This window comes from Gopherus flavomarginatus, chromosome 15, assembly GCF_025201925.1.
Source record: "Gopherus flavomarginatus isolate rGopFla2 chromosome 15, rGopFla2.mat.asm, whole genome shotgun sequence".
Lineage (NCBI taxonomy): Eukaryota > Metazoa > Chordata > Testudines > Testudinidae > Gopherus > Gopherus flavomarginatus.
In genome coordinates, this window is record NC_066631.1 from 9823110 (window position 1) to 9838138 (window position 15029).

Sequence of the window (15029 nt, forward strand, 5' to 3'; positions counted from 1 at the left end):
CTCAGTCTGAAGTACAGTGTGCATCTGAGGCTTTGGTTTGTGTTCCATTTGTCCATCATCCAGAGTCCCTTTGTCTTATTGAAAAACTCCCTTGCAAGAACAAGCTGAGACACTTCAGAGTTTGAGTTAAACATTACCTAGCAGAAGATGAAGTTTCAGGCAGCCTCTGTATGTGCTAGCCTTTTATGGCAGTTTATTTTACCTAATGGAAAGCAAGAGTTCACCCATTAGAGCTATTTTCTTTCTAGAAGCCAGCTTAAAAAATTCCCAGGTAAATTCAGTCCTAGTCCACCTTTCCCCTTCTATTTTTATCCCTTGTTTTCAATGGCTGTCTGACCACTTTGAGTGACAGTCTTGATCAACAAACAGGCAGTGGTAGTGCCTAGTTCCCCTTGCCATCTTGCTCCTCTCCATTAATTCTACCGTCTGCCTAGCTTAAAGTTTTCTATAGTACCCATCATTATGGGTCTGTGCCAGTGAGCAATAGCCTCTATTGATGAAAAGGTAGGTCATTCTCCAATCCCACTGTTATCTTGGTAATAAGGGTGCCAATTGCAATGGTGTTTTGCAATATGGAAGTGTGTACATTAATTATGCTAAGACCCCCAACTCACTTCATATAGACAATGAAGAGCTGTCAGATTGTAGCTTCTGGTTACTACAACCTCATAGTGAGGGCTATTCATGCCCTAGCACTGTTTTCAAGCAGGCAGTGGGGTCTGGGTTGTAATAACTTGAGAATGCTTCCAGTTTACAAGATAACTGCTGAATAAACGCAGTTCATTGGCCAAGTCTCATGGTTACTATTAAGTTACCAGGGAACCAGATGAAATCCCGCCCTGAAAATGGAGATAGAGGTCTGAGATGTTTAACATTTCAAAAACAATTTCCCTATCTTTTTTGTTAACCCAATGTCTTCTGGTTTTAGTTGTTGTTTACACTTTGGCATTTTTCTCATCTGAAGGGCATAAAGCTGAGACTATAATCTTCATTGCTGGGAAACAGCCTGAAAATGCAAGTATGGGAGCCAGTCAGAACAGATTATAGAACTAATTGTTGGAGACTTTCATATTTTATCGTATGGCTATTATGGAAATAACAGATTATGCAAATTATCATACTCTAATAGCTATCAGCCAGTCAGCGTGCTGAAAGCTGCATACTGAACAGTTGCTAGGGAAGTAACTGCAATGATTCTGCAGCTCAGACACCTGATCTAAATGTCAGGCATGTCATTATAGGGGCAGATGTGGGAGTATAACTATGCTCCAGTAACTGTAAGGCATCTCTATACTCCTGGCTAAAATTGTTCACTTAATTATACTGAAATAGATTATATGTAAGTGATTCCTGCTTATGGGATAATAAAGAGACCAAGCATACTTTAACTACAGCATTAACAAGGTGAATCCTTAAGTGTGTTACATGCAGAAAGCTAACATTAAGGCTATGAAATCAAGCACTTGAAAGCACTGCATTATCCTTTGGCATATGCCTTGGACAAAATAAGATAAGACCCTATTTTATCTCATGTTTTATATAAGCAAAGAAACTTGTACAAGCTGGATACAGCAATGTCATGTGGGATCCTGTGTCTTCCTAGTTATAATACAAACATTGTCTCTAATTGACAACTTTGGGTGGCATGAGAGATCAAATATTAGACTTTAATAAATGTGATTTTTTTTTTCTTCCTGACTTTCTAAAACAGTCCACTTTTCCCCAAGAGTTTAGTCCTCTGGAAGTGTCTCTTGTCTGCTCAGTGTCTATAGGGCAAGTGAGTGTGTGTTTTTCATGGCAGTGACTGGCAGAGTGTGTGGGAAGAAGGAACTTGCAAACTGTTATCTTTGTTAGGTTGTCCAAGTGGGGGGGGGTGTTTTGTTTTTTGGTTTGTTTTTTTTTTTTAAATCTATGCACTAACTAAAAAATAAAATCCATACCAACCTCCATCACATGCTTTACCATCTAAACATAACACCCAAACACTCATCACTTCCACGGTGATCACCCATTATGCACATACCTAGTTCTGCAAAATCACACTTCCACAACTTTAATTCCAGCCTTAGCAAGATTAAGCCATTCTATCAAAACATAATTTAATGTCCCTAGTTTCTTTACTATCAGCAGGAATCTGAGGTCTGTTTTTTGATTTTTGAGGAATTACGTGTACTGAGATGTTGTATCATGACAGTTGGAGGAGAAGCCATGTGAATTAGGGTTGGCTTGGATTAATATTGATGTGTTGCCTGACTTTTTTTTTATTAACTGCATTGATAAGGCTGCTTAAATGTACTTCCTAACTCCAAGTTAAAGCTGCTTGTGTAGCACTTTCCCTGTATCTTTTCTAGCATCAATTTTAAATGTAATTAGAGCATCAAGATTCCAGGACAGTAGCTCTGACAGCCCTTATGACACCTAATGTAGGGGGATACCTTCCTTAATTCCTTTGCATGTTCTTGGGTGGGGAAGGTGAAAATTTAAGGGAAGATCTTGAAATAAGGGATATTATGAAATGGGGAGGGGAGAGGCTTTTACCCATGTTTAACTTGAAATTGTATCTACTTGCAGCATGGACAGAACTCCCTGTTCTGATGTCTTCTACCCTCTTCCTCCCCCTGTCCCTTTCATATCCATCCCTATCAACTGCAGACCCCCTTCTAAACCTCTGGACCTAAGCATCTTTTGCATCCCTGGTTCTCCTGTCCCTGTTTGATCCCTTTCATATGGCTGTACCTCCTAGGCCACTGCAGCTTTCTGCTTGCCACTAGATCTAATCTCTTTGCCAGTTTGCTACACCAGTTTTATGCCTCCTGCTTTTTATTTCATGTGTAATGTTTTTTTTGTAAAAAACTTTAAGTGATGGGGGTAGAGGATTGACCATGGAACCAAGTGCTATGCTGAACATACAGACAATGAATCTGAGGGCTTGGTGTGCTAGCAGTCAGCAATGAACCAGTCTGTAGGACCTAGTGAGGTGGTTTAGCACATAGCTTCACTGGCAAGTCTCAGGAGTTCCAACTATGTTGCAAGTCACACTTGTTGCTTAGTCAAGGTAGTGGGGGCAAGAAGATGGAGAGGTTTGCAGTGTCAAAGCAATTCCTAATGTTTGCCAGAGTGGAATTGCACTGAATCTCCCTCAGTTCAACTTCGGGTAGTGGTGCAGCAGGGGCAAAGGATTCAAGTTCTGGGCTGGGTACTATACTTGTAGCACAGAGGACTAACCAGGTGTGAGATGCTGCCAGAGAAATGAGCTGGGGCTTGATTACAAAACTGGCAGTGAAACACTGATGCTTCAGCACTTCCCTGCCTGTGCAAGGTACCAGTTGTGTTAGTGGAGAAGCACTGTCTTTTGGGTTTCATTGGGTGTAAATGCAAGCAGTTGCGACACAATATTAAGAACATTAGTTTTTTTTTTAATTGCATATCTGATAGATTTTCTAGAATTCCCTACAACCCAGCCATTTGTTAGTCTGTATGCTTTAGATCATTTTAGATGAGTTTGTTTTAATACTCTGTAGCTATTGAAAGATGGAAGCAAATCAGTTGCAGGGAAAAAAAGAACTCTGCCCCAAGGGTAAATATTGTCAACTTTTGGTGTTACCCATTTTTATGTAAGTAAGAAATTCTATTAAAACCTTTTAATTATGGGGAGTTGTCAGTAATTGTATATTTGAGTGGGGTGGGGGAATCTGCCGTATGTAGCTTAGTGTGTTTGTAATGTTTGGGTGTAGGTGATGGGGAGAGAAATGAGTTTAAATCTTTAGCTATGTAATGATGTGAATATGCTGAGAAAAGCGAGAATCCTCATGCATATAGAATCTGTATGGTTCATAAATCAAGCTACTCATGGCTTTCTAAATCTTCACATGCCGTAGATGGGATCTGCTGGGCAGCTAACAGATTCATGCGTTGCTTTTTGCAGGTACCACAAGAGCCAGGCTATTTACCTGGAGTCAAAAGAGAACACTAAGATCAGCTGTGTGATCAGCTCTGTAGGAGCCAACGAGGTAATGGGCTTCTTTAAGTTTTGATCCGAATGAGACAATGACAAGAGTCAGTGCAGACAAGCAAATGGATGTCTGTCAATTGAGCTTAAACTCATAATCACAATACAAATTGCTTGGGAGAGTAGCAGCCTCTTCCTTTGGGGAAAGATGTGGTATTTCAGAAGCTAAATCTGAGGTGCAGCTGAATTACTGTTTCAATCATAATCTTCATAATTGTGCTGCCAGTGATGCTTGCTCAGCAGTGTTAGTGGGTTTTAATATTTGTAACTTTAATAGTTTGGGTTGATCTCTTATTAACACTCATATCCTTAAACAAATCTCTTTTTACATATCCCTCTTCTGTGTTGCTCATAGATGATTTTTGGTGCACAGCCAACCTGTTAAAATTGGATTATGATATACTCTAGTCTTCTGATTTTTCCCCTGCAGAAAAGTTTGACTGAGGGTTTGAGGTAAGCCTCCTAGTGAGTAAAGAAGTTCAGTTCACCTTTTGGCTCCAGAGCCAAGTCTGTCTTAAGCTCCTTGGTGGAATGAATATTAATGATCTTGGATCAGCCTTGATGGCCGAGAATCCATATTACAGAACCACTGCACGTAATTGGTTGTCTCTGCTGAGGAGAGGCAAAGGATTGACCTGGTAGGAGACTTCAATATCTTTACCATGTAGATATGATGGTCCCTCTCTGCCCAAGCTACTCAGTTGGCAGGGCATCAGGAAAGATATTTGCATTGTATTTCCCTGGCTGTGGATTGAAAATTTCCGTTACTTCTAGTCTTTAAACTTTCCAGGAACAAATATTTACTCTCATTTGACATAAAACATTGGGGTCCCAGAAGAGGATGAATTAAAGGCTCGTTACTAAGTTTAGGTGTAGATAGGGTACTTCAACCTTACTGCTAACCTCATTATATATGTTACAGGACCTCTAGGTTGCCTATTAAATTAAATCAAGATCTGAAGTCTCTTAAAAGAAAACAGCAGGCGCAATCTCCTGGAAGTTCCCTTGCTGAAAAGCCTTTATCTCTGGGATACATCTGACAGTCAGTGACTGAAACTGGAATTTTGGAGCTTGCCTTGTACAGACACCTCATAGTATTAGCAAAATATGGGTGAAGTTTGAGAGTATACCCTACCAATAAGAAAGCAGGCTAGTAATTTCTCAAAAGCTAGTCAGTTTTTGCAGCAACAGGATGAACACTGATGGTAAACCGGACACTGGTTCCTCATACAGCAGCTGTCTGTACAGCAGCATTGTGATTGCCAGCTGGTGGGTAGTTGCCAGTTTGAAATGACTCCTGGCTTAAGATACAATTAAGGTCCAAAGTTGAGCAATTTCTTAAATGTTCTCCTGGTTTTATCAAGGTAATTGGGTTGAAAATTACTGGCGGTTAATAACTATACCTACTTTCCTGTTCACATGTCCTACTCTTTGGCTGCTTTAGATACTCAACCACCACATCAGAAACTTTTTAAGTTTGGCTTCAGGTTCCATAGGCTATAGTAAATTCCTTCACCTCCGGCTCAGAAAAATGGTTGTCTTTAGCAGGTATGAGTTGAGATAGTTGATGATGATTAATGCCTCCCACAAACTAATGGACTGAAAGGAGTTGGGCAGCGCATGTTTGGGGATTAATTCAAGTGTTCACAAGTCTCTTAAGTACCAGAAAAGGGCAAGTCATTTGGCTAATGCTACTTGAATTGCTGACAAAGAGTTGGGATGAGGTTAGTGGGGGTTAAGAGGCATGTGCATCTAGGATTGATCTGAATCAAAACCTAAAACAAACTTGGTATTTTAAGCAATAGGATAATTGTGCAAAGAAAAACAATTGGCAAACAATGTGAAAACTAACTTTTCAAGAAAATGGAGCTAGAAATGCTTAAATTGAGTGGCCTCCGTGAACCAAAAAAGTACCTCTGATATGGGTATTAAAGGAAAAATATTTTATCAATAAAATTAATATATGGGAAATGCTCTTTTATAACAATGAGCCATAGTTACCGAGCAATCATTAGGCTCTATGGTTGATTATTTAAATGAACCTGTAGCAAAATGCCAACAGATGTATTATAACACATACAGAAATGGCTAATTTGATTAAGGTTATTACAATTAACATTAAGGATCTTAATGTTGTAAATGATGAAAGGCTTTAGCTGAAATTAAAGAATCTCTTGCAAAAGGATAATGCAGACTTGCATTTTCTTAAAGTGGAATAAGAGCATCCTTTCAAAGGCAGCTGGCTTCAGCACTGGATTAGAAGAAAGAGGGAAACGGGTTGGGTTTTTATCTCCCCTACCCCCTTTTGGCATTTAAACTGAAAACAACGGAAAGGCAAGGAAGGTACTTCTGAAAGAAACCGTAATGGGGAAAATGTGTGTGCTAGGGTCTATGTATACTCTTAATCATGAGCAGATAGAATTCTCTAAGGGCTTAGAAGGTGAACTTATAAACTCTGGAACTGAAACTTGCTAAGTGTGATAACATTTCTGTGAAAAGCTGAATTTTTGGAAGTAAATTCCCCAGTTATAAAGTTAAAACCCTTAAACGTTGAATATTTGAGGAGATGTTGGAGACAGTCTTCCAGTGAAAGGAATAATTAAAAGCAGGAAATGCAGAATATAATATAGTAAACAACAACTACTTTGTCTGTAAGTCGATGGTTAAGGATATACCTATACCTGAAAGCCAACATTAAAATGTGAATTGGTCAAGACTAAACTTAGAAACCTTTGTAATGGAAAATATTGTACTCTATTCATAATTGCAGCAATGTTAATTTTTATCAAGTTTTCATTCTTATTTAAAACACATTTTAAAAAAAATGAAGTTAAAATGATAAAACCAGGAGGACATTTGCACAGATTCAGTTTAAAGGCATCTGATCTGGTTTCCAGAATCCTTGACGATGACTTTGATTTTAAAAACTTTATTTTCCAAATGGCTATTTCTGCAGATGCAATTTGTCCTTTTAAATAGATTATATATCTGCAGTAGTAAGAATTTTCAGTGTAGGTGTTCAAAAAGCAAGCACTTTCATCTCCAAATACAACTTTATAATTTAATAGTGTGAGAAATGTTTCACTGAACAAAATCAGGGCAAGCTTTTCATTTGACTAATAGTTACTTGTCTGAGCAAATCCCAGGACAAGTAATTTTATGATCTGTGGATCTAGGGAGACTTATTCTTGATTAGCTAAAAACAAATGCAAACTTTCTGTTATGAGCTGTTGCAGTAGAGAACTTCACCTGCTTGATGCTTAGGAGCAATTACTTTTTCTGATTAATAGAAGGTTGGCAGCAGAGAGAGGGATAAAGCTGGTGATTGGATACATTATACCAAGGTTGCTTTTAAAAAGCCATGTTTTATATTCTTCCTAAGAAAGCGGGGAGAGCTGCAGAAAGCAACTTTTATGGCAAACATTAAGGATCCCTGAAAGATTTTTCTCCAATATTTCTAATCTTGGCGGGTCTCCGTCTGCTCTTTCTCTCTCATGCAGATCTGGGTGAGGAAGACCAGTGACAGCACAAAAATGAGGATCTATCTCGGACAGCTACAGCGAGGGGTTTTTGTGATCCGTCGGCGATCAGCTGCGTGACTGTCTGACTCTTCCTTGATTTTTCTTTTTTAAAAAAGAACCCTCTTACAGGGAATAGCAGGCTGTCCACCCAGCCATAGCAACAGAGATGCTGTTATGGCCTCCTGAGAGACTGTTTGTGGCTGGCCACATCATCCCCATAGTCCTTAAGTCTCTAGTGACACGCAAGCACAGCCCTGGAGCGCTGGACTTTGCCGTAAAGCCTCTCTGAGCTTTTTCATATTTCTAGAGACTATATATTTAAGAAGACTCTGCATCATATTTTCTCATCTTTTTATCTTTGTACCGTGAAGCGTGTGTGTACATGGACAACAACAAAGTTTTTGAATTGAGGGGGAGCCCAGCTATTTTCCTTGTTGAAAGCTAGCTCTGTTTTTTCTGCAAAGCTTAGGGTGCTGAGCAGAAGGAGACTAATCCAACTAGCTTTGTCTGTAACGACATGACATCAGTTCTTTTGGATGAGCTGTTGAAAGATTTGCCCATGCAATGAGGATTTTTTAGGAAAGTGTGAAAAGTGTTCTGGAAACCTGTAACATGCTGATGTTCCAGTTGATTTTAACCTGGTTAAACACAGTCATACTTGGTGAATCCAAAGCTTCCTTTCTCTTCACATTAAAAACCCTTCAGATGAACAAACAGTGTGTGTCTATACTGCTACACTGCATTTCCATACATAGATGAGTATAAACCAAAGGATTAATTGGACTTTGCATGAGGCAGTGACATTGTGAACAGCACAGTATAATCATGGATAATTTTACCTTTCAGTGCTGTACATAAGTTCCTTGAAATTGATGACTCAGCTAATTAATGGGCCATACTGGAACAGTTGATGAGTAACTTATGATATAGATCTTTGCTCTCAAGGACCTGATACAAAACGAAAAGCTGCATTGCTAGGCCTTGACAGTATGTATGAAGCCTAATTCCCCAAATGTCATAAAGTTTCTCTTTCAAGGTGTTTTTTAGTTAGAAACCAAGATGAGTCTCTACAGTGTCCTCTTCAAAAGTGCTGTAATTCTACAGTATTTGACTGATAGTGACATCCATTCAAGTGTGTTCAACCACTTGAGTTCCTGGTAGCTATTTTCTAAAAATACTTTTTTCACAAGTGGACACTGATGGCCAGAGGCTGCCATGAAATGTGTTGATGCAGCAACACGAACTATACAACATATAGGAAAGAGTGTCAACTTTCTGCCTTCTATATGAGTGAAACTGAGTCTCCACTTGAAAACATTGGGCAATGAGTTAAGGTGCTCCTTTGTCAGTGTCTGTCACTTGGAACTGGGTCTTTATTCTTTTTTTTTTTTTTAAATGCCACCTTGTTCATGTTTAGGTTTGTATTTCATATCTGGGTAAATGAACTTCTAAATTTTACCTTTCTCCAGTCCTTTGTTTATTACAGTTGGGTAGCATCAAGTCCCAGTAATGATTCTGTGTACACACACTTGAGTCTTGGGTCCATGGTGGAATCTTAGAGCATCTCTACACTTACCAATAGATGGACGCTGCTGCAATCGATGCAGCGAGTGTCGATTTTAGTGGATCTGGTGAAAACACACTAAATCGATGGGAGAGTACTCTCTATCTCCCCAAGAAGCGTAAGGGAAACAGACAGGAGATGTTCTCCTGTTGACACAGCAACGTGTAGCCACCATGGTAAGTGGATCTAACTATATCTACTTCAGTTACATTATTCACATAACTGAAGTTGCGTAAGTTAGATCAGTTTTTCCCCCCCTGCGGTAGTGTAGATCAGCCCTTAGAGATGAGCATGTGATATACTGGCTGTGAGATTGACTCATGTTATGTTTGGAATCTCTGCCACCTCTGTACCTTTCCCAAGGTGAGAGTGGCAGGAAGTCTGTTGCCCACCTCTCTAAGATGTGCTATGTTCATTGCAAATGCAGTCAGATGAAGAGCAGCAAGCTCTTTGAGTTCAGTTAACAGCATGCTTAATGCAATGTTCTGCTGCTGAGACAGACTTTTATAAGGTGATGTACCAAATGGGATTTGTTACTGAGCCTTACAACATGAACATCATGGTTCTTATAAATAAAACAGTTACGTAAATAGGATTCCCTACTGAATCAAATGTGTGTCTTTCTGGGGGAGGCAGTTGAGGACCTGGGATCAACAAAGGGCAGGAGTCCTGCCAGTCCATTGGCACCAGATGTCCTAACTGTACGTAGAAGCAAGCCATCACTGAACACTTTCGGTGATTTTCTTTTTTTTGTTCCACAATTATGCAAGTATTGGATACTATTTAGAGCCAGGCACAATGTGGACATGGGATTGTATAAGCTTCAGTGCACAGCTTTGACCGTGCACCTCAGTCTTGATCAGCAACCTCACCTTCTGTTGCAACCTTGGGCTTTGCTTCATCATTTGGAGTAGAGCCAGCGTGCAACAGTCTTTTCTAGTGAGCTTTTTACAAGGTTCTAATGAAAATGTCCCCTTTCATTATGTGTTTGGCAATTTTATTTCTACTTCAATGACATGGGAGAACTTTTCTTGCCTATATTGGCTATTGCCCAAATTAGACACCCCACCCCAAAAAGAGGCCTGTGGAAAAACTCTTTTTTGAAACCACTTGTCCTATGGTGGTCTGTGTATTTGTTCTCTGGTCTTTATATTCATGAAACACCTTGCACTTGGGAGGTACTAAGCTTTTAATACTAAGAGGATTGTACTTCAGAATGTTTTATGGTTGGGATAAAGAGGGTAGACACTTGCAGGAGAATAGCCCTGGAGAAAAACACAATGCAGTTCACTTTTTGTCCCTTTCCAAAGGGGGCACATTAGGTTTTTGATTTAACTTTTTTTTTAAATGGGCGCTGGCATCTCCATAAAATGACACTTTCTACTATAGGTTCTAACCATAAATGAATAGACTAGGGCTGCCAAGCGATAAGTTAATAGTGTGATTAATTGTGCTGCTAAACAATAATAGAAATCCAAAATATTTAAATGGCTTTCTACATTTTTCAAATATTTTGATTTCAGTTACTACAGTGAATACAAATATTTCTATTGTAAAGAGAAGTAGTATTTTTCAATTCACCTAATAAAAGTACTGTAGTGCAGTTTCTTTATTATGAAAGTTGAACTTACAAATGTATAATGTAAAACTTTAGAGCCTAGAAAGTCCACTCAGTCCTACTCCTTGTTCAGCCAATCACAAAGAGAAATTAAGTTTTGTTTACATTTATGGGAGATAATGCTGCCCACTTATTTACAATGTCACCTGAAAGTGAGAACAGGCATTCGTATGGCACTTTTGTAGCTGGCATTGCAAGGTATTGCCATGCCAAATATGCTAAACATTCATATGCCTCTTCCTGCTTCGGCTACTATTCCAGAGGACATGCTTCCATGCTGATGATGCTTGTTTAAAAAAAAAAGTGTTAATTAAATTTGACTGAACTCCTGTGGGGAGAATTTGTATGTTTCCTGCTCTGTTTTACCCGTGTTCTGCCATAACATGAAGACCCAGCACATGTTGTTCATTTTAAGAACACTTTCACTGCAGATTTGACAAAGTACCAATGTGAAATTTCTAAACATTCTTAAGATAGTTAGAGCACTTGACCAAAGGTTTAAGGAGCTGAAGTGCCTTCCAAAATCTGAGAGGGATGAAGTGTGGCATGTGCTTCTAGAAGTGCAACGCATTGATGTGGAAATTACAGGACCTGAACCACCAACAAAGAAAACCAATTTTCTGCTGGTGGCATCTGACTCAGATGATGAAAATGAACATGCGTTGGTCCACACTGCTTTGGATGGTTATCTAGCAGACCCCGTCATCAGCATGGAGTCATGTCCTCTGGAATCGTGATTGAAGCAGGAAGGGACATATGAATCTTTAGCGCATCTCTCATGTAAATATCTTGCAATGCCAGCTATAACTGCCATACGAATGCCTGTTCTCACCTTCAGATGACATTGTAAACAAGAAGTAGGCAGCATTATCTCCCATAAATGTAAACAAACTCTATTTTTCCTAGTGATTGGCTGAACAAGAAGTTAGAGCCTACAAATCCATTCAGTCTTAAGTTTTACATTGTATTGGTTTTTGAATGCAGTTATATAACAAAAAATCTACATTTGAGATTACACTTTCACGACAGAGATTGCATTACAGTACTTGTATCAGGTGAAAGAAATATACTATTATCACTTCTACAGTGCAATATTTGTAATCAAAATAAAATGAGTAATGTACACCTTGTATACATTTGAAAATGTAGAAAAAATCCCAAAGTATTTAAATTTCAATTAGTATTGTTTAACAGTGCAATTAATCACAATTTTTGAGTTAATCGAGTGAGTTAACTGCAACTGACAGCTCTAGAATAGACAAAACAAATGCTACAGATTTGAGAAATTAACTTTTTTTTATGAATATTAGGATAAAATCATTCATTTGACTTGGTTTTGAAAGGTGAATGTAAAAAAGATGGTCTTCCTTCCAAAATTAAATAGACTAGTTTAGTCTTCCTGAAGCATATTAGACTCATGTAAAGGAAACAAATGCCTTTCCTTTTGAAATGGAGTGTGACTGTCAAAGACTACAGTTTTCATCTTAACATTGTTCAATAAATCCTTAATCGTTCAAATATATTGGAGCACAAAACCTTCCATCTAGTGAAGGGGCGTTAACTATGATCAGCTGAACCCACTTTCTTGGGATTTGGCTGCCTAACTCCCTTAGGATCCTTCAAAATTATATCAAAAGAACTGCTAGTGGGAAGATCACAAAATAGGCCAAATACAAACGGAAACAAGATTTTCAGGCTCAAGTACTTAAGCTGGTATATTTTTAGTTCCTGGGTTATTTCAGGAGCAAAAATTAACAACTTCCAATGCAATTGGTTTGCAGGTCACTCTTCTCCCCCTACCCCCAGATCTGATGAAGAGCTTTGTGTAGCTTGAAAGTTTGTCTCTACCACCAGCAGAAAAGTTGGTCTATTTTGTGTGTCTCAGGTCATCTAGATACTCCTCAAAATCCCACATTAAATGCATAAAGTATTCTGCAGCAACTAGACATCCTAAACAACACTGTGTACTGACATCAGCTTATAGAGCATGTCAGGTTGTAGCTGTTTTTGTTAACTGCATAATGGATACTCCAATAGGGACCAAATGTCTTTCAATTTGCCATTGATCTTTTTGCTCTCCTGGAACAATCTTTCCAGGGAGAACAAAACTTACATGGGATTTATAGTTTTTTGGGGCTTGGAATCAGTCTGGCACAGGGCTTCTATAGTGTGTCTAATATTTGTACATCATGCATTTATCAAACAAACACCCACACCTCTTATCCTTCAGAATAATCCTGCTTTATTTCCACCTTCTTTGAGCAGCAGTGTGGATAAAAATTTACACTACCTTTCTCTTTTTAAAAAATAAACCACTTGAAATTATGTTGAAGCCTAAACTTCAGTCTCTTAAAACCATTTAAATAAAAAAGGCCACATCAAAACCCCTGAAATTTCAATGAGCTAAAGGTTTTTAATGTTATACATAAAAGCAGGCATAGGAGGAGACATCTTAACTTTTTGAGGTCAGCTCAAGCTTTATAAATGTCACAATGACATGTATCACGTTAGACATCTATTTTCTGTCTTTACAAGCAAGCAAATATTGGTATTCATATTTTTTCAAAGTGTATTTGTTGTGGACAATATATTCTGCCTTATGTACTTTTTGATTTCAGTTTAACAGGTGCAGAGAGAATTTAGTCTTCATTTTGGACTAATTCAGTCAAAGTTGAAAAACCAAGTGGGAGTTGGAAAGCTTATTTTCCTCTTCTAATCTGTGAATGAAAACCAGATTGAAGAAGAATGGATCAACTAATTCTTAACTTGAAGGAGGGGAGGCCTAGATCTTGAAAAATCTGACCCATAATGCAAAGAAACTATTAAAAACAATGGTAAAATGCTGTTTTTGTATGCTTCTAATAGAATTCCATTTTCCTTCTAAATGCGCTGTGAGACAAATCAAGGGCAAAAAACCATCTAGTAAATGCATCATTCACATTTTCTAACACTAAAAAATAAGAATCTAAATGTATGTTAAGATGGATAATTGTTTAAATAGTGTTAGGTGTATAGTATACTCCTGATTACCAAAAAGCAACCAATTTAATATAAAGGCCCATTACATTTGCAAATTAACTTATTTTAATTGTTATACCAACCACTGAGAATGCAGTCTGGGAAAATAACTAGGAGGTACAACAGCAACACATGATTGCATGGACTGGTTTAAAGTGAGGTTTTCTGCTTTAACCTACGATTAAAGTCCTTGCTTTTAATCAGTTCTCCCTGCTGACCAGAGGAGTTAGGGAAAGGCTGGAACAAAACATTGTGGCCAAAGCTGCATTTCCTCAAGAGTGCCAACGTAATGAAAGCATATGTAAAGTTCAAGCTGCTTCAAGGAGAAGCTACCTCCACCCATAGTGCACTTGAATAATTATTCAGTACTATGTCATAGACAGGAATCAGTGCCTTTCTGATCACTAACCACCACTTACACTTGTCATGTGGATGGGCCTAACAAGGGGCTCTATATCTTAGTGATTTTAAAAATTAAGGTTTATAAAGTGTACTGGAAAGAGGAGAAAAAAAAAAAAAAGCCTCACTCGTGAGTTTAAAAGAGCATCTATTAAGAGCCAGGAATAGGTCTTCTAAGCACATAGAGCAATGGTCTCTAAAAATATTAATTCAATTGCATAGCTTATCGCTACTGAGGAGGGTAAAACAGCCTTGCAAAACGGCCGTGAATAATTACCAGCTCTGGCATGATCTACTAGGCCTGCCCTTTACTAAAACAATGAAAAAACTTTTTCCCTTCCTCCCTCCATTAAAGTAGCTTGGGAGAGAAGAATTGTGCAGGTCTAAAGTGAAATACAACGGCAAACCACTAAATAGCTCTTTCTGCTTTTCGCCTGAAGAATTTAGGCGAAATAGCCTATCGAGGAAAATGTTGTGGTAGGCTACTTAATCCTGCCTCATGTAATCGCTTAAATTCCCCCTCCCTTTGCAGGTGCTTTACTGTCACGTCCTCTCTTCTAGCTGGAGAGGACATGGGGACTCCCAATCCTTCCTAAGCATTGTAGGAATGGAGCACTTGGCTTGGTCATTCACTCTGTCTTGTGTGTCCCGTTGCTGGGTAGTAACAGACATTTTGGGTTGCAAACCCATTGATGCTCGGTTCTCATCTTTCCATCAGGCCTGTGTGGAGTCCTGACTCTTCTGGGGCCTGGCCCAGAAAGGGAGGAGCTGAGATCAAAATGAGTTGGCTGGGCTCATTCCAGAGAAGAGAGAGATGGTGCTGTGAACGGGAAGTCTGGAGATGATTTAGTGGGGCTTGTTAGCTTTCTCTTGAGGGTGCTTGTGCCCTCGCTTTGCCAA

At 38.8% G+C, this 15029-nt stretch overlaps 1 protein-coding gene across 1 annotated transcript in view; it reads left to right on the forward strand.

The window, feature by feature from the left end:
- SUDS3 (SDS3 homolog, SIN3A corepressor complex component) overlaps positions 1-8244 on the forward strand; it is a 28581-nt gene extending 20337 nt beyond the window's left edge. The window contains exons 11-12 of the mRNA XM_050924162.1: positions 3926-4010; positions 7510-8244. Of these exons, the coding sequence (XP_050780119.1) occupies positions 3926-4010; positions 7510-7608 (184 nt within the window). The 3' untranslated portion in view covers positions 7609-8244. The remainder of the gene's footprint in view (positions 1-3925; positions 4011-7509) is intronic.
- Positions 8245-15029: the final 6785 nt, after the last annotated feature.